The 26,552-nt window shown below is 40.4% G+C and overlaps 1 protein-coding gene across 1 annotated transcript; it reads left to right on the top strand.

Moving 5' to 3' along the window:
- The first annotated feature begins 1,297 nt into the window (after positions 1-1,297).
- RIPK2 (receptor interacting serine/threonine kinase 2) lies at positions 1,298-25,094 on the top strand. The gene is made up of 11 exons (XM_009558041.2): positions 1,298-3,172; positions 6,125-6,278; positions 7,413-7,568; positions 10,468-10,625; positions 13,429-13,478; positions 13,826-13,987; positions 17,072-17,157; positions 17,324-17,413; positions 18,043-18,148; positions 21,025-21,204; positions 22,996-25,094. Exons 1-11 carry the CDS (start codon positions 2,382-2,384, stop codon positions 23,319-23,321), a joined length of 2,259 nt encoding a protein of 752 aa, XP_009556336.2. The 5' UTR covers positions 1,298-2,381; the 3' UTR covers positions 23,322-25,094.
- The last annotated feature ends 1,458 nt before the right edge of the window (positions 25,095-26,552 follow it).

The raw sequence follows: 26,552 nt of genomic DNA, 5'->3' as shown, positions 1-26,552 counted from the left end.
GAAATATCGTAAGTATGTATTTATACAGTGGTTTTGTAGTACATGCTCACTGCAGATGTCCATTACATATTACTTTCTTTAGGAAATAAAATCTTTCTTATATATCAAAGATGAAATAGTACGACAAATAGTACTACTGACATGGTAAATACAGAGAGGCATATGTATAAACAGCCAAAGTCTGCATATCACACTTCCAGAAAACCACGTAGTGTTTGTGAAGGACACAGGCTAAATGAGAACTGGAAACAGTAAGTCAGCACTTGCTTTATATGGCTGCTCAGTATGTTAGTAATGCTGCAGCATTTGGAGGACAGAAATTGTTCAAGATTTAAGAAAATTGGAAAAACATAGTAAAGCTATCTGAAGTACCAATATCATAGCCTGAAAACTTCGCTCCTTTCCCCCATTCTCTGGCTCCTACCTGAGGAGAGGAGAGGAGAGGAGAGGAGAGGAGAGGAGAGGAGAGGAGAGGAGAGGAGAGGAGAGGAGAGGAGAGGAGAGGAGAGGAGAGGAGAGGAGAGGAGAGGAGAGGAGAGGAGAGGAGAGGAGAGGAGAGGAGAGGAGAGGAGAGGAGAGGAGAGGAGAGGAGAGGAGAGGAGAGGAGAGGAGAGGAGAGGAGAGGAGAGGAGAGGAGAGGAGAGGAGAGGAGAGGAGAGGAGAGGAGAGGAGAGGAGAGGAGAGGAGAGGAGAGGAGAGGAGAGGAGAGGAGAGGAGAGGAGAGGAGAGGAGAGGAGAGGAGAGGAGAGGAGAGGAGAGGAGAGGAGAGGAGAGGAGAGGAGAGGAGAGGAGAGGAGAGGAGAGGAGAGGAGAGGAGAGGAGAGGAGAGGAGAGGAGAGGAGAGGAGAGGAGAGGAGAGGAGAGGAGAGGAGAGGAGAGGAGAGGAGAGGAGAGGAGAGGAGAGGAGAGGAGAGGAGAGGAGAGGAGAGGAGAGGAGAGGAGAGGAGAGGAGAGGAGAGGAGAGGAGAGGAGAGGAGAGGAGAGGAGAAGAGAAGAGAAGAGAAGAGAAGAGAAGAGAAGAGAAGAGAAGAGAAGAGAAGAGAAGAGAAGAGAAGAGAAGAGAAGAGAAGAGAAGAGAAGAGAAGAGAAGAGAAGAGAAGAGAAGAGAGAAACAGGAAGAGAAGCCACAGGTTTTTTTAACCCAAGATCCACAGACATTGAAAGGTGAGGGACTTGCTCTAGGCACCTCCATTTCATCCCGTGAATCTGTCACTCCTTGTGGAAAGTTACAGACTCCTAACTTTAAATTAAAGCATTTTGTTAGTCCACAAGAACTTAATGTGGTGAACAAGCCTTTCTGCATAACCCTCACATGGAGCTACCACAAACGCATCCACTCACTTTGAGCAGGGGCAAGGGTGAACTTGCACTGGTAGGAAATTTCAAAATAACCTTTTTGAAACGCCACTATCTTGAAAACTCTTCCTACAAGAGACACAGAGGAGACAAGACAATGCAAGAGCTCTCTTCTCCCTTCACCCCAGCAATGAACATACACCCGTTAAGGCAGAAATCACAACTCTGGAGGGCCACGGGCAGCGCTCCCGGGTGAGTTCAGCCCTGGCATCCTACATCATCTTTCAGGAACAGAACTAACACAGCACACAACCTGCCTTCAGGACAGAGCAGGATGCTTCCTCACTCTCCCTCTGCCTCCAGGATGGAGGGGGATGCTCTCTCCCTCTGATGTGTGGGAAGAACTCTATAACTCAGGAAGAGCAATAAAGCAGGCATGTTTTATTTGATGCGTCAGTTGCAAGGGGGATAGCTCCACCTATGTTGCACACCGAGAAACAGAACGGTCACCTATTTATTACACTAAAGCATACATATTCATTACATTTCCTGGAACAGGCGTGTCTATTATAATCATTTCCCAAAATTTATTTACATAAGTTCCCTCCCTTTGGTTCACGTGCTTTGCCCTCTGGGGGTCTTGGGCAGGGGGGTCCTGGAGGAAGGCTCACAGTCTCCTTCACGGTACACTTCTCAACTCTCCTTCTTGCACATGCTCTCAGACAGCTTGGGCACCTCTTCAAGGTTGCATCTGGTCCTAGCTGGTTCTTCTTCTTATCCTGGTCCTAAGGAGTTCTTCTGTCTCTTACCATTGCACTAGTCCCTATTATCTGGATTAACTGGCCAGGCACAGGCAACACATGTTCATTATCAAGAATAAAATATGCTTCTGTAAGCAAAATAGCTACCTTAAAACTTGAACAGTCAAAGCACCGTTATCATGCAAGTGAAATAGCTACTTTAAAACCTAAACTAGCAAAGCATAGCTAAAGATGCTATAATGCTCCTCTTCACCTCTCCCCCTCCTTCAGGACTGAGCAGGATGCTCGCGCTCTCTCTCTCTCCTGCTTCCAGGACGGAGGGGGATGCTTCCTCCCTCTTCCCTGTCTCCAGGATGGAGCGGGGCTCTCTCTCTGTCTCCTGCCTCCAGGACGGAGCGGGATGCTCTCTCCCTCTCCCCTGCCTCCGGGACGGAGCGGGATGCTCTCTCCCTTCCCTCCAGGACGGAGGGGGATGCTTCCTCCCTCTCCCTTGCCTCCAGGACACAGAGGGATGCTTTTTCTCCCTCTCCCCTGCCTCCGGCTCGGGAGATGCCTCTCGGTACCACGTCCCCAGGACGGGCGGGGGATGCTCTCGGGTACCACTCCGCGGCTCTCCCGAAAGAGAAGGCTGCTGACCCGGCACAGTTTTCCGGTGATGTCCTGGGACGGGCGCGGCTCCCCGGGACGCGCTGGGACCGCTCCTGGCAAAACTCGCGGCGGCGGCTCCGCCTTTCCCCACCCGGGAACCCCCGCGGGAGGACGTTTTCCGCGTGGAAGCGAACTCGCGGCTCCGTGAGGCTGAAGGAGGAGCCGGCTGGAGAGGAGGCGGGGAGGAGGCGGGGAAGGAGGGCGAGCGGAGCGGCTCTCGGGGCCGCAGAGGGCGGCGCGGCTGCCCCAGCGGTGTGGAGCCCTCCCCGGAGAACGAGGATGAGCGGAGGGGATGGTGGAAGCCGGGCGGGAACCATCAGCTACGCCCTTCCCTCCATCCCCTCCAGCAAACTCCCGGACTTGCGTTTTATCAGCCGTGGCGCTTACGGTACCGTGTCCGCCGCCCGACACGCTGACTGGAGGGTCCCGGTGGCCCTCAAATGCCTGCAAGGACCGCTGCTAGACAGGTAACGGGGTGAGAGGGGGACCGTCCGGGGGGACATGGTGGGGGTAAAAGGGGGTGCGATGGGGCGGTGCCACCCCCGGAGGCAGCTGCAGCTGCAGCTGTGAGAAAGCACCTACCAGCCCCGGAGCTTCCCTCTGTCCGTCACTGGAAATGGGCGGTTTCGTCCTCCGCGGGAGGCACCGAGCGGGTTACCTCTTCTGAGGGCTTTATTCCTCACGCAGTGCACACTTTGGTTCTAACTCAAGGTGGGATTTGCGCAGTTCGCCTTCTTTCTGCTCGTTGTTTTGCTGAAGGATCGGTGGGATATTGAATAAAATACAAATGATTACTATACGAATATAAAATACGATGGGTAGTATAAATTTGTTGTTTACAGCAAGAAACAGAGAGAATATAAGGAATATGTTATAGTATCCGCTAGAGGTTGCTTCTGGGTCCTAGAAAACACTTCTCGGAGGCAAGGCTCAATTGTTTTCTTTTTGTTTTGCCCCAGATCTCACAGTACTGAGACAAGCTAATTTAAAATAATAGGCTTGTAGGCCCCCACATACAACTGATATTTTCCATTAGCTCTTCAGCTTGTAGCAGTAGTATTCCTCATTTTCCCAGGACCCAATTAACAGCATGTTTATTGAAGCAGCATGTAATGGTTTTTCATCTTTCTCTGCCCTGTTCACTCTCTGTCGCGCCGATTCTTTATCATATCAATGTAAAGTTGCTCCTTCTTAAGCTGTCTGAAGCCTACCTGACCATAAACCTGCTTCTTCTATCTTATCTAGGTGTCTTTAATCTTTACTGCCTCGGGTTTCTTTAATCTGGTAGTATGCGTTCAGGCAGAACAGCTAATCTCAAAATAATAAAAGTTGTAGTCCAATACGCTAGAATAGAAGATGTTATAAGTTGTCTAACCTCTTATTCCATAGGTATGTATAAACAGACTTTATCTTTGAAATCTTGCCAGAATGAAATGGAATCTCAATTATGTTTTTAAGCAGGAATATTGTGTTCTCTGGCAAATTTATTGTTGGGTTTGTTTTTGTTTTTTTTTAATTTAAATGTCTGCTTAAATCCCTTTGAAGCAGAAATGCAGTGTTTATCCTCTGAACTTAGCTCAGCAAAACCAGTAAATATTATTTTTAGCTTTGCAAGAATGAGTTTAGTGTGATATCTAACCTGTGAAATTTTGACAAAGAAGTCAACTGAGGTAATGAAAACAACTAAGTCATTTAGCATATACCATGCAAAGCTTGGAAAAGCTATCTTAAAAACCGAAAGCTATAGGAAATTTTTTATGCCTGAGTCTCTGTAGCAACTGATTTGTTGGCTATGTAGTAGGCAACATAAAATGCCATTCTGTAAATGCTGTTAAGAAAAGGGAAGAGTTCTCAGTGCAGTGAATTCCTGAAACAGGAAGCTTGTGCTGGGTATCCATGTACCAGACCTTGATGTGTGACCAGCCAAACAGCAAAGCCAGGAAGCTGTTGTGGGTTGTACTAATTTAGGCATTACTCAGTGCTGTCCTGGTATGGAGCAGACAAAGGTGAAGTGACTTACAGATACAGGAATAGACCTTGGTATGTTGCAACTTGTTTCTGGGCTACAGCTGAATCCTTTGCAGATGTGTTTCACAGTCTGGGAAACCCCTATTTTTCCCAAACCTATTTTTTTTGGAGAGCAGGAGGAAGGGAGGGGGCTGTCTTTTGCTACATGCTTTTCGTGAAGTCTGCTTTTTTAGTTTCATCATTTCCTAGAGTTTGCCATAATAGAAAGTTTTTTCAATGGAATAGATAAGGACCAACAATTGGCTTTAATTTCACATCCATCTTAATTCTAAGTTCTCCTGTCTAGAAGCAGCAGGCTTTAGTTTTCCAGGCTTCCTCTTTTCCTCATATACTCCAACAGCATTTTCTTTGTGAGGGCTAGAGCTATGTGAAAGGGTCCAGACAGCCATGAACTCTTCCATGCGTGCCCTTAGCCTGGTGAACGCAGGCTGACTCTGAGCCAGCAGCTGTGTAGCTGCATAAACGCAGTGCTGTGCTGAGTGGATCTTGATTGGCGTAGCCTTAGCTTGCATGCAGCCGTGCCCCAGCACAGCTGTACCACTTCTGAATCAGACTGAGATATAAGGTATGCCAAAAAGTTTAACATTTTTAGAGATAGCAGGATACTCATTTTTAAATAAAACTTGAGCTTCTCATGTGCATAGGCTGCAAGGTCTGAATTGGTAAAGATGAATCCAGTTCACATTTATCCTCTTAAATAATAAAAGGTTAGATTATAACAGAGCGCATTCACACAGACAGATTCTGGTGTCTGGACATTGTGAGGCTGGTCCCTTGTCACTTCCTGTGCAACCAGGGAATTTTTTTTCTGGAGGTTGATCCAAAACATGGCCCTAGTGTGGAGGAACAATTTATGTGAAGACTAAACATAACTGGTCCTTCTTTTCCCTCGGAAACTGAAGGTGCATTCCTTTAACCTGTACCATTTTAATACGTATCAGTGTCCACTAAATTTAAATAATTGCAGCATTGTGAGTATTAAAATCCCCATCCTGTAGGAGGTTAATATTAGGCCTCAGTGAAAACTCAGGATTTGAGAATGAACAGTAATATAGGACAAATGTAGTCGATTATTACCATTATGGTTACAGGGGATGGTGAAAGTCTTAAGTTCTGACTGTATCCTTGTTTACTGGAAACATGGATGAAATGTGTAATAGACATAGAGATTTGTGTGGTGCAACAAAACTAGGGAAGCTATGTTGTATTTGCATTTGCAGATTCCAGTTTGTCTTACAGTATCTTGATATTAAACAGCATAGTAGGAAGCAAATGGTGGTACTGTGTATAGGTACATAATTTTTTAAAGAGAACATAGTGAACCCAACGTTTGCTTTTATTTTCCTAGTATTAGTATGGTAATGTTTTTTGTCTATTTTCTTTTCTTTAAGTGATAGAAACCACCTTCTAAAAGAAGCAGAGATATTACACAAAGCCAGGTTTAGATACATCCTACCAATTCTGGGAATTTGCAACGAGTCTGAATTTCTGGGGATAGTTACAGAATACATGACAAATGGGTCATTAAACCAGCTTTTACATGGGGTAAGTGTGCTTACAGTCCATGGTTGCTTCCCATAGATTGTGATTTCCATGCTTAAGGAAAGTAGTAAAGTGTATTATTAATAATATTTCAAATTAAGACAGTCATTATCACTGTTAGTGTTTGGTGTTCATATAGACTTGCTGTATCCCAAAAACATAACCAAGCCCAGCAGACTGTAGTTTCATTACACCTTTTTCTTTAATGTTATGACCTGTAATTGACTTCACGTTGAATTATTAAATACAATCACTTTAAAAATATCGGTTGTTCTCTAATTAGAAGCGGAAATACTTATGCTTACTTCAGCCTCGGTTTCAGAATTATTGCCAATGTAAATGTCATGCAAACATGAGGGTTTTTTCTGAATTTGAATATTTATTAAAAAAAACTGAAGTTTTTTACTTCAGTCTGTAGAAGTTAGGTATTGCTAATCTAAACAGGTATGGATAGTTCTACCAAATCTTAATGTTATGGATAAGTTCTCCTGTGCTGAACTCCTAGCTGCTCCCATTAGCCGGGTCAGAGCATCCAGTGTTAGTGCTGTAAAACTACTGCAGTTGTATCTCAATAGCACTGCAGTCTTGTCTGTACCTTCAATCAATACGTATCTCATGTCCTACAGAGCTCAGCTGTATGGTTTTCATAGAGGCATTAGTGTCAATGTAACCTTTAAGATTTTAGTTGATTTTTACTGCTCTTTTCTTGATGTATTAATATTTATAAAGGTAGTGATTTGTACTTCGTTTTACACCAATGTCTGTTGAAGATACAATTCTTGTCTTCCTTTGTGTTGTACTTATAATCTGCGGGTTGCAAGTTTCATACAAAGGTTCATCTGTAAATTCTATTTCTATGTGAATAAGTAATATAGTAAATGTCCTATGTCATGTATACCAGTCACAAACATTAATGCTAGAAAATGGAAGCATAACTGCATAGTTAACATTTATTTATTTGTTTTAACATGTAACCAGTCTTAATGCTTAGTTACAATTTGTTAAGGAGTTTATGTATGTGATTTCAAAAAATGACTGTGTCCCAAGTCTCTTTCTTCTTCTTGTAAAAGTCTTTGTGTTGTGCTATTAGATCAGAACAGAGGACTATATTCTGGTTTTATGGTTTTATCTTGGCAGAAAGATGTATATCCTGATGTTGCCTGGTGCCTGAGATTCCGCATTCTTTATGAAATTGCTTTGGGAGTAAACTATTTGCACAACATGAATCCTCCATTGCTGCACCATGACTTGAAAACTCAGAATATTTTGCTGGATGATGAGTTTCATGTCAAGGTAAAGTTATTTAATGCCTGTGTTCTTCAGCATCAAGAATGAGAGAGTGTTTTAGTTATTGTAGAGAAGGAAGAGTGAGGATGTGACCATAAAGAGGGGATGTAATCGTTTGGTAGACATTTTCTTCTGTCCTTGCAGACAGAACTTTGAAGTTTTTCTTTTGAAATCTGTGCTTTGCTCATGTGTGGGTTTGATACATCTGAAAAGACCAGAAAGCCAGAATTTAGGCTATTTCCGCTATAACAGTAGCTAATACTCAATAGCAGTGATGCTGTCATATGGTCTACCTCTTCCTGAGGAGAAAAGAAAAAGTGTTCCTGTTCAGGGTGCTCAGACGAGTTAGTTCTGAAGGACAATAAGTCCAATTTGAATGTTAATACCCCACTTGATATTTATCATGCAATATGCACATATATGTTCTGTTAGTGTAGTATTAGAACGTGTAAAATATAACTGTGAAGTCAGAACATATTGGGAGATGGCTTTTGTGAAGCTCCTTAGAACAAGCAAATGTATAGAGAAGTTACATTATTTTAAAACTTTAATTCTGCCTTCTAAAATATCACTGCCACGATGTGAAAGAAAGACTAGGAGTACTTTTGACAAAACCTTTAGTTGCTTCCATAATTGTAAGAGTTGGGGTTTTTTTGCAAAAGATCCTCTGTTTTTAAAATTGATAGAATCTACTATTCAAATAAATGAGAAATGAGATATTTTGCACTTCATTTATACTTGAATGGTGAATGCTTCAGTTGTTATCATGAGATGAATCTTTTTATGAATCCTTTGAGCAAAGATCAAAGATCCAGTGCTGATTTGGTTGGTTGGAGGCCAGCCGTATGCTGGGCTGCATCGAAAGAAGCATGGCCAGCGGGTCAAGGGAGGTAGTTCTGCCCCTCTGTTCTGCTCTTGTGAGACCTCATCTGGAGTATTGTGTCCAGTTCTGGAATCCTCAACACAAGAAGGATATGGAGCTGATGGAACGGGTCCAGAAGAGAGCTACAAAGATGATCAGAGGGCTGGAGCACCTCCGGTATGAGGACAGGCTGAGCGAGTTGGACTTATTCAGCCTGGAGAAGAAAAAGTTCTAAGGAGACCGCATAGTGACCTTCCAGTATCTGAACGGGCCTACAAGAAAGATGGGTAGGGACTTTTTATAAAGGCATGTAGTGATAGGACAAGAGAGAATGGCTATAAATTGAAGAGGGGAAGATTTAGATTAGATATTAGGAAGAAATTCTTCATGATGAAAGTGGTGAGGCACTGGCACAGGTTGCCCAGGGAAGCTGTGGCTGCCCCATCCCTGGAGGTGTTCAAGGCCAGGTTGGATGGGGGCTCGAGTGATGGGGGCTGGCATAGTGGAAGGTGTCCCTGCCTATAGCAGGGGGTTGGAACAAGATGATCTTTAAGGTGCCTTCCAACCCAAACCATTCTATGATTTCTGTTTTCTCCTTTGCAAAGACATTTTTCTTGGCAGCAAGTTGCCTTACACAGCTCACACCCTCAGCGTGTCATACCTCCTCCCACTCAGTTGTGCTTGTATTGCCATCCCTTGAGCTTCCTGATAAACCTGATTGGGGAACTGGGCCAAGGAATGTATTTATCCACTCTTTTTTTAATCCCTGACAGTGTTGGCACTGCTCTCCCTGACCACATCTAAACAGTTCCTTTGCTGGAGCAATAGATGGGAAGAGGTTAACTCTTGCATACCTGCCCTATTTCCTGCAAGGAATCCCTGTGTGCCTGTCCTTAGGGGTTTTAAGTGGTTGTTTTTGGAGTGAAGCAAGATTCTGTAAGTTAGGATGGCTGGCAGGAAATGCAAGGAAGGTTATTGTGCCTGCCAAATAGAAGATTTATTGCATATGTATAGAAGTGACATCAACATAATTCACAGAGTGTTGCCCCAGATCTGCTGAAAGAGCAAGACAGTGACCAGTTACAGTGAGGAAAGCTTGATGATAGTGAGTTGTAGGGAAAAAAAAAAAAAGAGTTATTTTTCCCAGTGGATTTTGACTGTATGCTCTCGAGAAAGGTGAGTTCTGTTATCTAAATTGCCAGAGTGCTTGCACAGGCATCTTTGTTGAAAATGTTTTTTCTCTTATGCACATGCAGGACAAGTGCAGATCTCATAGCTGGCTACTTGTCATTCTCCCTTGTATGCCAGACGTTCTGCAGCTCAGCCAGCAAGTTTATTCTTCTCACTGTTTGTCCCTCTATCCATAGCCTAATCTGACATCTTGCTCCCTGGCTCGTAGATGTCTGGGAATGTAAACTGAAGTCAATTGATTCTTTATGTCAATATAGTGTAAGCTGTGTAGAAAGGGACAAGGCCCCAGAGTGCGCAGCAAACAAAATATTCAGCAGTATTTTGTAGCAGAGTATTTCAAATTTGTTAATTGAAGTTATTTATTAATTAGTATTTCATAGTTTTGGGGGTAAGATGGAGTGCCCTAATATTCTTCAGTTAGAGCGACTGTCTTGTCATAGCAGCACACTAAGTTATGTTGAGCTATTATGATTTACACTAAATTCATTCTATCTTCACAGCCAGGGAGCTAGAAGTACTCAGTGAGGTTTTGTTTGCTTTTTTAACCAAATAAAGTGATTTTCTTCATACAGGACAGACTCCCAGAGCAGGTTTTCCAGCTATAGAGTACATATGTCCTTCCTTAGAAGAACAGGATAGGGCAGTGCTATAGGGATAGCATGAATTGTGACTTGGGAATGCTTTCTGATTTGGAGTTGGTGTTTCCTGTTGCTAGGGTAACTACATGGTTTTTTGTGTCAGGTTAAGGAATTCTAGTGACCTGTTCTTTCAGACATATTTCAGGTATTTCTAACAATGGTCAGCAGATAAATCCAGTTTTTCTTCTTGGAACAAATGATGTGTTCTTTCCAGATTGCAGATTTTGGCATGTCAAAATGGCGTGTCATATCCATGTCGCAATCACGAAGTGAAACCTCTTTGCCAGAAGGAGGGACAATTATCTACATGCCACCTGAAGATTACAATCCCAGTCAGAAAACCCGTGCAAGTGTAAAACACGATATCTACAGGTAACTCGCATTGTTCTCAAGTGGACTTTGCCATCTGAGTTCATATTTGGTTTTCTGAACTTGAACTTTAACATATTTTTGGCAATGTTATTAAATTTTTCAGAAGTGTCGTATGCAAAATGAATCAGAGGGAAATAGAATTGAGTAGTAGCTGGATTTGATCACCAATTTCTTTAGGAAACACTGTGGCAAGTATAATGCTCCAGAAATTAAGCTAGACTGCAGAAATAGACAGAGGAGACTGGTTTCTGTAAATGAGTGTACACGTAGAGACAATGTGGGGAGGGGAAAAAGTGTTCATAACATTATCTCAATGCACTTACCCTTGTAATTTGTGCAAGTCAATTAACATAATTTGCGGAATTTAGTCGGGGGAAAGAAGAAAACGTATTTTTGGAAAGGGGTTATGAAAAAACGGGGTAACGAAGTTGGAAGAAGTATTTAGAGATACTTCCTTGAGGAGAAACTTGCTTTATGGAAGTTCAGGTAGTTTCATGTTGATCTGTTCTGAGTGCTAGAGGTAATAGATTAGGAAGTAATAGAGTGGTGACAACCCATATAACAAAACAGCAGTTGCTCTTAGGATAATAAGAGTTATGGTTAGCTAATCTGAAAAGGTTTGGAGAGCTCAAAGACTGCTTGAACATTTGTGGAGGGAATTGTCATGTGTAAGGGGATATTGAAGAGTCGTGTTACTGTGTCAAAGTCCGTCTCTGTGTTGCATTCTACCACCTTGACCTTAGCTGTCTCTGACAGGATTGTATTTTGGTCAGAGGTTAATCAGTCTCAGAGGGTCTTGCTGACTTCCAGGGAGAACACCATTTCTCTTAATTAACCCTTACTCTTTGTGGACACACAAAGTTCCTTGACATTCTTGTCTGAAGAATAGAGATGGTAACATAGCTGCTTTCCTCACCCTTTGATGAGACAATCTGGACTAGGAAGACATTGAAAATGAAAAATTGAGTATTATGGGGAAAGAAGTAGCAGTGTGACATTATCTCTTATGGCTTTTGATTTTAGAGGATTTGAAAGTGTGGCTGATGACTTAATCAGTGAGTGGAGATGAGGAAGGCAGATTTTCGTTATAAAGAAAACTAAAATGTGTGCAGAGGAACAACAACCGAAATGGGAGAAAATAAGAGATAGAAGATCAGGAGATGATCTTAGAAAACTGATAAATTAGGAAGGAAAGGGATAATTGGAGAAGAGAGAAAAGAAAATGAGACAACATCATAAAGAGAGGTGGTAGTTCAAGGCAGGAAGACATGAAGGTAGAGAGACAGTGAAGGAAATGACCACGGGAAAGGTCACACAGGAAGATCTGTGCTCAGGATCAGAAGGATATGCTATGAGACAGAAATAAGAAAGGAAAACAGAAATAGTGTAAAGGGGAATCAGCAGAAATGATTGAAGAATCAGTTCTTTCTTTCTTACTTACTTTTTCTGATTTTTCCTAAATGGTAGCTGTTAGATGAAATGCTTAGAGGCAGTTAAATGTAACCTGTATGCAAAATTTGGTACTTTTTAGTGATGTAGGAAAATACTGTCTTCGTACACATATATTTGAGTAGCTGAGCAAACACTTATTCTGATAAGTGTAATTATTCCTTAGAAAAAAACTAATTCTTTGCATAGTTTACTTTTTATAGCCTCAATGGAAATTGGATTTCAGGTTTTTTTAAGTAACTTTTTAAAAGCTTTTCAATCCATTTTTAAATTGATTTACTGAAAATATGAGGGAGTAGAGGTAAGTTTATGAGGATATATTTGACATTGGAAATTCCATTCATAAGCCGTGAAATGTTTTTGCTCTCTCTTTTTAGCTTTAGAATACTGGATTTATTCCTCACATCAAATTCCTATTCTTGAATAGGAAAGCCAGCTTTGGAGTTTTTACATATTTTAGTTTTCTTTTATTTGCTTTAATTGCATTGATTATTTTTTAATAAATGAATCGAATGTTTCCTTTAAATTAAATTGTCTAGTCGAATTTAAATTACAAAGTTATTTGAAGTTCCATGTTTTTTTAATATATCCTGATGACTGAAGAAAGTGACTAGTCTACTGAAGGTAGAGCAGGTTTGTATTCACTGAACCACTTCCTATTCATGTTGATGTGAATGGAAAAAAATGTCACCAGTTTGAATAAGCAGATGTGTGTTCAGTCTGTTGGCTGTGGTTCAGGGTGGTCTTCCCAACAGTCTGTTTAGTAAAGTGAATGCTGTATGTGACATCTCTCCTTATATAGAGGAATGCATATGTTGAAAGCATGTCCGTGGGGGAAGCTGGAGTGCTTTCCTCGTGCAAGTCCATGTCTTCCCTGACTTTTACTTTGTGTTGGAATAGAGGTATGGGTGAACATCATCCTCCCTGCTAGTACTCTGCTTCCCATAGGAACATCAGAGTGCGTCAGTCTGACTAGGGAGATGCCACAGTATTGCGGCAAGGACAGAAGAGTTGGGACTCTGGGCTGCACTGTAATTTGCGTACTGAGGTTTAAACTACTTGTATGTGATTCAAAATGTATCAGTAAAGCAGAACCAATACAGATTTGGAATGAGTTTATATACCATGTGGCTTTTCTGTTCTTAAAATTACTAACTAGTTGTAGTTGAAGTCATTGGTTAAAATTCCTGCTAGTCTTCTTATATTCAGGTCATCATTGTAGTTACGTATAGTCAGTCCTGTGTGTGCCATACATGATCATTTTAATGAGATTTTTTTAATAAAAATGTAAAGCTGAACACATTATGTTATTAAGTGCTGGTAATCTAAAATCACATCTTTTATACTTAAACAGTTTTGCAATTATTATGTGGGAGGTGATGTCAAGGAAACAGCCATTTGAAGGTAAGACCATGTCCTCCTCTAGTTTGTTTTTCCAGCATTATAAAAAGGCTAAACCTGAGACCTGGTTACCTGGGGGCGTAATTTTAGGTGTTACCTTTTAATGAATGATTCAACTTGTAAAATTGTTGAACATTTTGAGTGACATTTTGAGTTAGACTCTTTTTCTATATTTTTTTTTAATTACAGTGTTATTTGATAAATTAAAAATACATTTCTGTATAAAATAAGAACTTAACCTTATTTTGGTGAACTATAAATGCTGTGTCTGCAAACTAAATTATTCCTCCTATAGTAAGCTATTTGTATTGCATATATTTCTAATGAATACATGATGTCTATTTTGACAGAAGTTATAAACCCCTTGCAGATAATGTATAGTGTGTCCCAAGGACAGCGACTAGACTTAAGTGAAGAAAGTTTATCAGTGGACGTTCCTCATCGAGCACTCATCATAAGATTGATAGAAAGCGGATGGGCACAAAACCCAGATGAAAGACCATCATTCTTAAGTGAGTTTGCTTTGCATAATGAGAAAAATTTTTAAATTGCCAGGTTTCTGTTGAACATGGCACTTCCAGAGCAAAGTTATAGTCAGAAAAAGGAAATGGTAAATATGTCAAGAGATACACAGTATCACTGAGTACAAGTATGATAAGGTGCTTCTCTGCTGCCAGTGTGTCTGTAAACAAATTTTTATGAATGGAACTACAAGTGCACCATAAAACCAAGATGTTAGTTCAAGTCTTTTGTATTTGCCATCTCTAATTTACCTTTAAAAAAGCAGCATGATTTGTTTTAACTGTTTGCACTTTGATTTTTTGTTTCTTCCTGAAGGAATTTATTTTTCTTCTTAAGAAGGAGGGGAGTGAAATATATAATGAGTACTGTGGGATTTATGAGCAAGCTGACAAACATACCAACAAACCATTGCACATCAGATAATCTGTAGTGACTTCACCTTGTGTTTTCATTTCACTGAGACTTTTCTTTGACTGTTCCACCTCCCAGATAGAACAGGAACTGTTTGAAGCCACGTGCCTACTTTATCTTCCCATGTTCAGCTTTTTGTCCATGAGATCAAATATAGATACTTTCAGGCTTTTTTGTAGTGGATTGCAGAATTAAGAGAGTAAGACTGAAGTGCAGGCTTGCAAAGATTAGAATGGCATAATGTGAACTGGAAAAGTTTGGATTTGATTTTTGTAGACCCACATTTGTTGCACTGACCTATCTGATGTCCAAATGTGTATGCTATAACAATTTGTCCTTAATATGCTTAATTTGTGTTGACTTTTGGCTCTTTTTGGCCATTCTTTAAAGCTAATTTCATCAAAATTGGCAGAAAGTGATTACCTGTTTTCAGCTGTGAAATTTGTTCCTGCCAGTGCTGTGGTGGTAGCATAAGTCAGTGTGGTGAAGCTAACAGTGATTCCTGCAGCTGCTTTGCATGTCCTTTAAAAACTACCTCCCTACTTCTTTAGAAAACATGATCCTCATTCAATAGCAAAAGCTGAATTGCCTTGGAGAGCCAAAAATGTAGAGTAAGAGAGATACCGAAAGTATTCAAATGTGGAACAGTACAAAGAGCTCTGGCTTAAACCATTCTATATTTTAAGTTTCTCACTGGTTAGGTTGAAGATGCAATTACTTAATCCTGAAATACCGGGCTTTCTTAGTGGATGTGGTTGGGTTTGTTTCTAGGGTTTGTTTGGTTTGGGGTTTTTTTAGTGTTACCAGTAGAGAGAGATGCAATCTCAATGTTTAATTTGTAGCTTTGGCAAACAGAAGTTTGTTTGTTATTTTGAAAGCCTTTATAGGCATACTTCCTTTGAGCTGGAAAGTGCTAAAAAATTGCTCTTCAGATAGCTTAGAAAGAAATGTCCCTAGCTTAATTTTTTTTGCATCACTTTGGCAGAGGGTAAAATGGGGACACGTCCAAACACAAACAGCATCTTCATACTCAGTTTACAGTCCAATATGACCTTTTTTGAGGTATTTTTGGTTTTGCATTCAGAACATTTTGAATATCAAGTTATTTTGGCGTGAGTCTGTAAGTTTGTAAGTTGTGGAATTCTTTTTTTCAAGCAAGGAAATGTATCTATTTATAGTACTTTTTTTAAATCATAAAGAGTAGACACATCATGATATTTCCTTATGTATTCGTTTTTTTTCTGTGTCAATTAACCAAAACAAAATAGTAGTCAAACTCTATGATCTTGTTGAAGGGATAATTACCTGGAATACGTACTAAAGTGCGAGCTAACTTGAGTTCTGTCATTACTGCCATGATTGTAGTAAGATGGTCTTTGAAGACAACATGCATTGTTTTTTCCTGTAATTTACTATCATAAAAAGAAAAAGGAAGTTGAAAAAGTGTTGCCACATGAAGAGAAGTAAAGCTCACTGGTTGGGAAATTTTGCAATTACCATAGCATGCGGTGGGGGGAAGCTAAAACATGCAAATCTCCTTTTTTTTCAAATAAACTTTAAATAGAAATGCTTGGTTAACCTCTCTGTTCCCCGTAGAAAGAAGGGATAAAGACTACTTATCATCATGTATTTGGATGTGTACTTACAATTGAATTATAATCAACAAAAATTAACAGTGAGAGTATTTCAATGTGGGCAAATGGAGTGCCAAACCTGTAAAACTGTTTTAGCTGATGTAAGAAAGTAAGAATCCCAGTACTGATTGTATGTCTTGAAGATGATAGTGGGAAAAGTTAATATCTGTTAGTAAGGATGCAGTGTGATGGCTTGGTGTTATGGTAAATGGGTTTTGCCCAATTAGTGGAGCTGAAAGAAGTGCAGTAAAATTGTGATACATCATCATCCTTTCCTGAGGTTTTGTTGTACTTGAGCACAGTTTCAATGAGGCATTTTTGTAATACAGTCATTTAAAAAATTGAAATATTTAGTTTTGTAAACCTCTCAGCATGGGAAAGCAAGTGAGCATAGCACAGGTTGTCACGTGCTTATTGAATTGTCATGTGCCTCCCTATGCGAGCAGATGATTGTAGCTTCTCTAACGTGCTGCCTTTGGTGGGCATGAGTACGCTATCATTTGGATTCACTGAATGTGATAAGTCAGTGCCTGGACTATCACCATCTTCTCTGTCTCTGCCTCACAGCATCTATTCTGGATATTGCTGTGGTGGGGGTTTGTTTGTTTGTTTTTTCTCATGTAAATCTTTACACCTCTGCTGGAGTGGGAAGACAGCACTCTGAGGTCTTGTGCTATTTGGTCCCATTCAGCAAACCAGCCTTGTTGGGTTATTATGCAAGGCAAAACCTTGAAATACAGCAAACCCACCAATCTATCCGTTCCAGGAATGCAAGACTTAGTCCGGCACAGTCCTGGATCTCATTTGATACAGAGTGCTGAGGTGGCTGGATCAGGACAGGGTTTGGTTTGGTGATATAAAACTGTCGTGTTTGTAACACATGAAAGCAAGAAACTTCTGTTTGGCAGCATAAGTAGTTTGATAGCATTAGTATACAAATTACTTTCATAAATATAAGACAGCTTTAGCAAAATTAAAACTTAATTTTCACATTAAATTCTTCAGCCAAGTACTCTTTTCTTTGTTTAGAATGTTTAATAGACCTTGAGCCAGTCCTGCGAACATTTGAAGAAATAGATATGCTGGAAGCAGTGATTCTGTTAAAGAGATCAAAGGTAAGAGGCGTTACAGTCATGAGTTGGTCAAATAAGTTGGTAAATTTTGCTTGCTAAAAGAAATGTAATCATTTATCTAATCTTGAATCTGGCTGAAGCCAGTGTTTGTACAGAGCTGTCATCTTGTCTTGTAGAGATTTAATACAGGTAAATATGTTTCTTCCAGTCACTATATGAATCACGATGTCTTTACAACAGTGAAAAGAAAGCAGATGTGGAGCAGATATCTCTAAATATACCTCTGAATTCCCAAGAGGTAAATACTTTACATATTGCATTTGGTATGTTGGAATCATTCAAGGTCTTGAGAGTTCTAAGGGAGAGTTAATTTAGTAAGGGGGAATTGTTCTACAGTTTAATTTCTTATGCAGTCAGGAAAGGTGTAAAATGTTTTAGTTGAGCCAGGCTGTAACATATGCAGAGCCATACAAGTCAAGATAATAAAGGCTGGGTAAACAGAAATAAGAATGGCATATTTAGTATATCCTCTAAGCATGGGAAAGACAGTTCCTAAAGGAGGAATGCAGCACATCATATCTGCAACTTGTAAGAGATTGTCTTCTGCTCCCTTAGACCTCTATGGAGCTTGCTTATGTAGTGTCATACAGATTTGCTTTTACATTTTGATCCTTAATGCTGCTTCTTAATGCTGCTTATTTTGATTCCTACTAATAGTTACATTTCTATACAAAACTGCTGTCAGCTTTGGAAAAAATCAAGTATTAGGATTACGTAGTTTTCTTCTGTTTTACTGTATTATGATTGTGCTGTTTATTGAGCGTTTAGATAGTAAGGAAAAGACAGTGATGGGAAAGTAATCTGTAAATCATTGCAACTTTGTATTTATATAATGTGTGTTTCATTATACAACTGGAATCATTTCAGGAAACATATTCTGCCTCCATACAATGTGATGCACTTCCCCTTCGGAGTATCTCTTCAGATATATCAAGACTCGAGTCTGTTCCTAAGTGTAATATCCTCTCATCAGGTAGAGATACTCATGACTTCATGTAAATATAAGTTGGTATCGCAGCTTTACACTCCCACTGTAAAACTGCATTTGCATAGTAGAACAGTTGGATCTTCATTTATGTCAAAAAAGAGGTGTGTTTCGTAAACCTAATATTCTGTGTGGAAAAAAAAATGGAGTATTTTAGCTCTGATTTTCTGTTCGTGTCACTTGAGAAATTCCTGCGGCTCACAGCTTCAGTTTTATTGTTCAGGGTCATGAGTGCAGAGATAGCATTTACTTGTCCCTTAAGACTATTGTCAGTCTAGTTAATCACTTGTGAACTACTTCTAAAGATAAAAAGACCAGACATTTTGAGGCACTCTTAAACCTGATTAAACTGCAAGTTTCTAATACAGCCCAATGTCTCGATCAATAAATACGATGACTTTAATAAATAGATTGCCTTGCAAAAGTATCTGCACAGACCTTTTGTAACTGTCACCTTTTCTGACTGCAAGTTGGCAAAATTCTCAGGCAAAACTCAGTTTTGAGGTTTTGCTGACATACAAAGGCAGAAAAATGTGACACACATGAAATAGCAATACATTGTGAAACTGAAACTGCACTTGAGTTTCTTCCCTTGAAAGAGCGCAAACATGTATTTGATAGAATCATAGAATCACTAGGTTGGAAAAGACATTTGAGATCAAGCCCAACCATACCTGTCCACTACTAAATCATATCACTAAGCACTTCTTCTACCCACCTTTTGAACACTTTCAGTGATGGTGACTCGATCACCTCCCTGGGCAGCCTGTTCCAGTGGTTGGTAACCCTTTTGGTCAAGAAATTTTTTCTAATGTCCAATCTAAACCTCCGCTAGTGCAGTTTGAGGCCATTCCTTCTAGTCGTATCACCCATCACTTGGGCAAAGAGACAAGCACCCTCCTCTCCACAACCTCCTTTCAGGTAGTTGTAGAGAGCAATAAGGTCTCCCCTCAGCCTACTCTTCCCCAGGCTAAACAACCCCAGTTCCCACGGCTGCTCCTCATGAGACTTGTAGTCCAGTCCCTTCACCAGCTTTGTTGCCGTTCTCTGGACACACTCCAGGACCTCAATGTCTCTGTTGTAGTGAGAGGCCCCAAACTGAACATAGTATTCGAGGTGCAGCCTCACCAGTGCTGAGTACAGGGTGAAAATCACTTTCCTGTTCCTGCTGGCCACACTATTTCTGCAGGAGGGCACAGGCAGTCTTTCTTCTAGCTCCTGTTTGAACACATCTGGGCTAGTGCTCTGTGTACTAGAAAGATATAGATATAGCAGGAATTCCAGGGAGAATAAAGGGTTTTCTGCCTGAAATAAGAACTTTAATATATCTTAGAATTATATTTTTCCTTTTTCACAAGATCCTTTACTACATAATAATGTACCTAGGGTCTTTTCTTTTTTTTTTCCCTTGTCTTAATTCCAAATCTGCCCCAGCTTGAGGCAGAAAGTCTAGATCTCATGTTTTGTGCTGCCAAACTTCCACCTCTGTTACTCCAGGTCAACTAGGTTCTTTCTCAGTAATCTAGGTCAACTCGTTCTTTCTTAATAACATCTGCAAAGTTCATTACCATCTTTCTAGTTTTTATGCTGTAGTCACTGGTCAAATTCATTGTCCCATACTAGTACAGTCCCAGTAGTTTTGTCTCTAATGTTATTAAAGATGAGTGTGTAGAGAATGCTAACAAACCATCCCAGCAGAGCTGTTTAAAATCCTTCTCTAAAATGATCTTTCACTCACACCAGTCATCTCCTAATCCTTTCTCATTCATGCAGAAGATGTCTGCTGCTTCACAGTGTATAGTTCTGACCAGTTTATTTTCTGTCTCTAATGAGATGAAATACTTGTTACTGTGAGTTATAGTCCACCATTTTTTAAATAATGAGAGTGACATTTCTTTCACATTCTCCAATTCCTGCTCCTTGTACTTATAGCCATGTTTTTCCAAAGGTCAACACTCAGATCTAGGAATACACTTTCAAATACTGCCATTGGAAGCAGGTATCTATAAATCCTGAGCTGTCCAGGGAGACACCTGTTCTTATTGTGTCTTTAGATGCTCATCATAATTCGTACGTCGGCATCTCTGGTTCTTAGTTAACATCTCTGAAGCTCTTTATCAAGTGACACTGTGAATGTCATGAAAACTGTATTTAGAATTAGGCACATGCACTTTAATTGGTTTCTTATCAGCTATTTATCATCTCTTCTTTGAGTCGTTCCTACTGCTGCTTTCATATCCACTGTCTTTTTCTGCCATAAAAAAACCTAAAAATAGAAGATATTAACCTTACCACCAGATTAAAATAAACCAACCTTCTTCTCTTTACCTGCAAACATCTACATAAAACGTTCTTGAAGTCAGGTGCTGTTTTGATGGACTACCAAAAGCTCCCATTGGCTTCCCACTGAATGCCACTGTTGGTCTTCCTGTTTTTCCCTCCACCTGTATCTTTCTTTCAGTCTTTCCACATTTGTTATGCTGCCTAGCTTTATCAAAATAAATTTGTTGGCTTTCATGCTGACTCCTAACTACCTCTCCAAGTACATGGAGTTCTTTTGTTCTTCTAGTCCCTGAAAAAAATTTCTGTCAAACAGATCTTTTTTAAAGTTCACATCTACTGGATTTATTCTCTCAATGTTCTTTTAAAAGAACAAGACTCCAAAACCCATGGTCAAGCCCTAGTAAAAGGTAAAGGACATAAGTGTACTCAAAACCTAAGTGTAAGGAATGCTGGGTTGTATTTGAATTGAATTTAGGTTATAATGACTTCAATGGAATCACTCTAAATAGACTCTGATGACAGTGTTTTATTTGAACATAGAAGTAATACAACTCTTTTTTTTTTTTATTTCTTTTTTAAAGATGGAAATTCTGGGGGTGTAGACCCACTCAGCAGTCTGAGCACGGATGAAAATATCTCTGTATCTCAGAGTGCCAAACTTCTAGTGCATCCACACAGGTATTTTCCCTCATCTGACAAGAATATTTCAGGTGCCTCAAATGCTGCATCATGTGTGCTGCGGTCATCACCGACTCCTTCAGGTACAGCAAACACTGATTTAATTTCAGGACCCACAGTAAGTGTCCTAATATCAAATGTATGTATGTATGAAATGGAAACTGGAATTGTTCATCTGTAAAATGAAAGCAAAGCTTTCTGCAAATTAAGAATGAAAGTAATTATATCCTTGTAGCCTTAAATTACGAAGTAAGTGAAACAAATGTAAAATGTGACCTGGTACATGTACCTGTATCTCCTAGTATTTTCTTTTCCTTTTAAGCAAACTTAATTCCTGCTGCCTTTGGTCTTCTTTATCCCATTCCATTTGCTTGTATGATTTCTGCTCTTACCTACTTCTGTAGCAGTACTGCAATTCAGCAGAACAGGAATAAAAGTTAACTCGGGCTTAATTCATCTGTCGGTTCTTCCCACTTTTTTGGCTTGTCAGTCTTCCTCATAGCAATGGCAGAGCAAAGAGAAGCAGCAACTGTGTCAGCATCACACCTTTAGTGTCCTCTGCTAGTTGAGAGCCCACTGCAAGATACTGCAATGCATCAAATAACTGTTATAAGTGACCTTCCAAGAAATAACAAAAAGAAACTTTAATACATGATAAATTATTCAGAGAGATATTTTTTCATGGGCCACACAGTAACATGCAACTTTATAAAGATCTGTTCCATTATCCCTTTTCTGACTGGTATTGAGCCTGGGTGATCAGCAGCAGGCTCAATGTGCGCCAGCGCTGTGCGTGGCAGCCAAAAGGGCAAAGTGCATCCCAGACTGCCTTAAACACAGCATAACGCAGCTGTACACGGCGTTAATGTGGCCTCATCTTGAACACTGTGTGCAGTTCCAGGCCTCACAATTTAAGAAGGATATGAAGGTCCTTGAATGCGTGCAGGAGAGGGCAACAAAGCTGGTGAAAGGGCTGGAAGGAATGTCTTGTGAGGAGCAGCTAAGGACTTCGGGCTTGTGTAGTTCGTCAAAAAGGAGGCTGAGGGGTGACCTCATTGCTCTCTACAGTGTCCCCAGGAGGGAAAATGGAGAGAGAGGTGCTGATCTCATCTCCCTGGTATCCAGTGACAAGAATGGTTCAAAGCTGTGCCAAGGGAGGTTTAGACTGGGCGTTAGGAAGCATTTCTTTACTGAGAGGGTGGTCAAACACTGGAACAAGATTCCTAGAGAGGTGGTTGATGCTCGAAGCCTCTCAGTGTTGGGAAAATGCCCTTAATCACGTTTTAACTTCTGGTCAGCCCTGAAGCAGCCAGGCAGTTGGACTAGATGATCATTGTAGGTCCCTTCTGACTGAAATAGTTTTGTCTCTCCTCTCCTCAAGAATTGGCACCTGTTCACTGTGCAAATCCTCAACTTGAGGAAAACATACAGGAAACTACAGGGAAGTTTTCAGTAAACTTCAAAAAAAAAAAAAAACACAGGAAAGTGCAGTTACCACCTCTCTCTTTTTAGCGCCAGGTCGGGTTGAATACTAAACCAGTTTGCCTGTGAAGATACTCAACCTGACTTATCTTTGAAGTTGGCCCAGCTTTGAGCTGACTGTTAGACCAGATGACCGGCCTCCTTGAAGGTTCCTTCCAGCCTAAATTGTTCTGCAATTCAGATAAAATAAATACTCCAACTACCAGATTTGTCAAGCTGGAACATTTTAAATATAGATAAAATAATGAAATGTTAAAAGCAAGTTTAGTAGTCTAATGTATTACTGAACAAAACCAAGTTTTAAAAAGCTCTTTCTCAGCTTTTTCTTTGCTCTGTGGCATTATTTACTGACAGTTAAAAAACTATTTTTTTTTTATCTTGCTCCATCTCAGATTTTGTTCTGGAAACCATACAACAGAATGTAGCTCACCAATGGATCCAAAGCAAAAGAGAAGAAATTATTGATCAGATGACTGAAGCATGTTTGAACCAGTCGCTGGATGCTCTTCTGTCAAGATTTTTACTCATGAAAGAAGACTATGAACTTATAAGCACAAAACCTACAAGGACATCAAAAGTCAGACAACTTCTTGACACTTCAGATAGCCAAGGAGAGGAATTTGCCAGAATTATAATACAAAAGTTGAAAGATAACAAACAGCTTGGACTTCAACCTTATCCAGATGTTGTATCTAATTCTCTAAGACTGCATCTTTAAATTTATTTTTTCTATATGTGAATATTTCTTATTACAGAATTTGTTTCTATAGAGTAGTTTTATGTATGTACTGCCTTGTCTTTGTTGTGCCTTTAAAGAGCCTCAGAAATGACACTGAGTTCATCTAGACTGCATTTGCCGAGTTAAAAATTAATCAGTTGGAGTGCAGTCATAAAGCCAAACGCTTGACACTTTATTGACTCATTTCATACAAGTCTTTTGTTTATATCTGACAAAGAAAAAACATTAAATGTTGCATGTTTTATATGTTTTTTGTTTATACATATCCTTTCCTTCCAACTCACAGGACTGAGACAACCCATCTCTACTTGGAGTATTGGTTTATCTCCATTTGGTCTTTTTCACTGTGGGTGCAGGGGAATCTAGGTGCTCTGTTTTGAGGTTTGTATGCTGTATTCGTAATAAGTTTTCTTTCAGCCATACTGGTTACTCCTCCCAAGATATCTGAGGAGAGCGGTAGGTGGGAGGAAGTTTACATTGCATTTTTACAGGATTTTTTCATTATGTTTTGGTTTTCCCATTTTGTTGCCAGGACAAGCACTTCAGACCACTGCATAACCAATGAGGAGCCCAAGGGTGAGGATGACATTGTGCTGATCATCTTTGTTGTGCTAAGAACTGATATATTAGAAAGGGTGCAGCTATAGCCTTTTACATTATTGGGTTACACTCATTAAATTCCTCATGAAGTCATAGCTAGAGGAGATTCACATACAGCTTATAGAAGGGAACCTTCAGGTAATTTCTCTTTTATGTTTCCTTAGTTAATGCCTCCCTTGGTTTTGTCATCTCCCATAAATAGTTCTCATCTCATGTTGCTGGATCAAACCTCTAATTCAATTTTAATTTTTGTATTTACATGATGAGCAGTAGTTTGGGTCTGTGCAAAGATCAGGCATGCACTGCCCTGCCAGACTGGAAGTGACGTGCGTGTTTCTCTCCTGTTATGACTTGCCTTAGTATTCTCTGGACAACATCGCTGCTGTCCTTTTTTATCTGAAGGATGGTGCTAAGAGGTACATATTGGGACACCTGACTATAGAAGGTATGTGGTGGGGTTTTCTAGCTCATTTCGGAAAACCTTAGTAATTTTTACCTAGGTGGCTTCAAACCCAATAAAGAAATTACTGGTCTTAATATGTCAGAAAACAGGAGGAGCAAATGATTTTCACAGAGACTGATAAATAATTACAAATTCTGCTAACACTATCTAAAATTTGGGAAAATCAAAAGTTCTGTTAAAAGAAAGCTCAAATCTACCTACATTGCCATAAAAAAAGGAGCAGATAAATGAGAGGTCCTAAATGATGGCTCTTTAGAAACCAATGAAGATGCAAGATGTGCTCTATTTCAGTGATTCAAGCTTCAGTGTGGGCATTTCTAATTGCCAACAGCTTATATTTTTCAATATCTGTCTTAACTTATTTTGTGAACTGAATCACAAGAATATGATGTATAATTTTTTGATAGGAATGAAGTATTTTTAGGGTTTTTTAAGTAGACTTTTGGCATAAACTGGGAATGTTTATTTTATCCTGCTTCTCTGAAGGCTGTAGATAGCTGAGATCAGGACAATGGTGCTTTTTGTAGAGCAGACCTGAAGATGTCTAGCAGGGACAGGCTCTGAGGAAAGCTGCCTTGCCAGCAGGAGATTGGTGCCAGAACTATGTGCTTCACTGCACGTCACATTTTGTTTATGCCATGTCTGTTTATTATTTCTACAGAAAGATTTGTGTCATGCAGGGTAGGAATATCGCACCTTTGCACTCACTTGCCTCTCACATGTTTTCCAGCCTGCCAGTGAGCCTGCTACAGTTTTTCTGCCCGCTCCCTATGAGCTGCTGCTCTCCAGAGGTCATTTGGATCTGTAGAAGGGTCCTGAAGAATGTCTGGGACACATCACAGAGCTGTTCCAGGTGCTGTTAAGGCAATTTTGGTAGGTCTTCACCCTCCAATGTCTTCATAGTAGAGAAGAAATGTTGCACGTAAAAGATGAGGACCCACTGATAGGATACGTGACTGAGGGAAAAGAACATCCTGCTGCTTTCTGAAGTCTGCCTGCTGACTCTTGCCTGGGGGCAGTCCTCGCCTCCCCTCCCCCCAGCTTTGGGTCAGTTAATAATATGATGTTATGATGTAATATCAATCATAATAATGATTGATAATGATAAATCTGGTCTAGAGTCACATTCAGGCACGGTGCTGTCATGCTGCTGCAATTGCTATGGGCTGCCCTCTTCATCTGCTGTCATCCAGAGGTGGCACAGCTACACGAAAAGTAATTTTCTACACACCACACTCCACCCCCCGTTTCCCCCAACCCTAAGCCTGACACTCCAAGGAAACCCAGAGGCCACTTAAAGAAGATAGAAGAACTCTGTCCTGTCTTCCTCTTCTTGGACCCTGAGCCTCCCTCCATGAGGGAGTAGGATCCATAAACCTGTCCTCTCCAAAATGTTAGAATGAAATGGAGGAAGGGGCAGCCACACTCAGGACTAGAGGGATATAGGCGTGAGGATAAGGAGAAAGTTTTGGAGTAGGGATGGGGAAAGGAAGGTGGACACTGTGTGCCTGAGCCACACAAGGTATGTAAAGGGTGTGTGGACGTGACAAACAGATGGAAAAATATGCTAAAATCTGATGCTTCTATTGTTTAACTCCAGTCCTGTAAAAGAGGAGCGGATTTTCTGACCAAGTGGAACACTTAGCACTGGTTTTGACTGTGGCAGCAAGTCTGTGTTCAAACAGGGGAGTCAGGCACAGCCACACAGTTCACGCACAACTTCTCTGTCAGGAAGCCCAAGTCTGGGTTTTCTGCTACAGTGGATGTGGCAGATGAGACCCTGCTCTCCAAGAGAAAGGGTTACACGCGCTCAGGAAGACTACCATTTGAACAGCTGATTGGTCCTCCCTCTACACCTTCCGATACACAACAGTATTTTGTGCACTTCTCACTTCTTTACAGCTATTCTTAACAGATTTTTCAGCTTTTTCATTCCAGGGAGGAATGTTGCTGATGTTTCAGAGCATTGTTCTTTCTGACAATAAGAACTTATATCTGAGTTGTAACAGCTCATTGAGAAGCTTTTAAAATATATAAATGTCTTTTTACATATACGTGGGGAAAAACAGAAATATTTCATATGTCAATTTAACATCTAGTCACTTAGTAGAGTGTTTTGAGTATCTGTAGCCATCTTTAATTTTGAC

The sequence above is a fragment of the Cuculus canorus genome, chromosome 2 (assembly GCF_017976375.1).
Source record: "Cuculus canorus isolate bCucCan1 chromosome 2, bCucCan1.pri, whole genome shotgun sequence".
Classification (NCBI taxonomy): Eukaryota; Metazoa; Chordata; class Aves; order Cuculiformes; family Cuculidae; genus Cuculus; species Cuculus canorus.
The sequence above is the reverse complement of the archived record's forward strand: the minus strand, read 5'-3'. Positions and strand labels throughout refer to the sequence as shown.

What these genes read in the sequence shown, in the direction of transcription:
- RIPK2 (XM_009558041.2), top strand. Translation starts at nt 2,382, where the DNA reads ATGCTTCCTCCCTCTTCCCTGTCTCCAGGATGGAGCGGGGCTCTCTCT. An exon ending in ATGATGAGTTTCATGTCAAG is followed by an intron (nt 7,569 to 10,467) that starts GTAAAGTTATTT and finishes TGTTCTTTCCAG; the next exon opens with ATTGCAGATTTTGGCATGTC. An exon ending in TACCTCTGAATTCCCAAGAG is followed by an intron (nt 17,414 to 18,042) that starts GTAAATACTTTA and finishes GAATCATTTCAG; the next exon opens with GAAACATATTCTGCCTCCAT.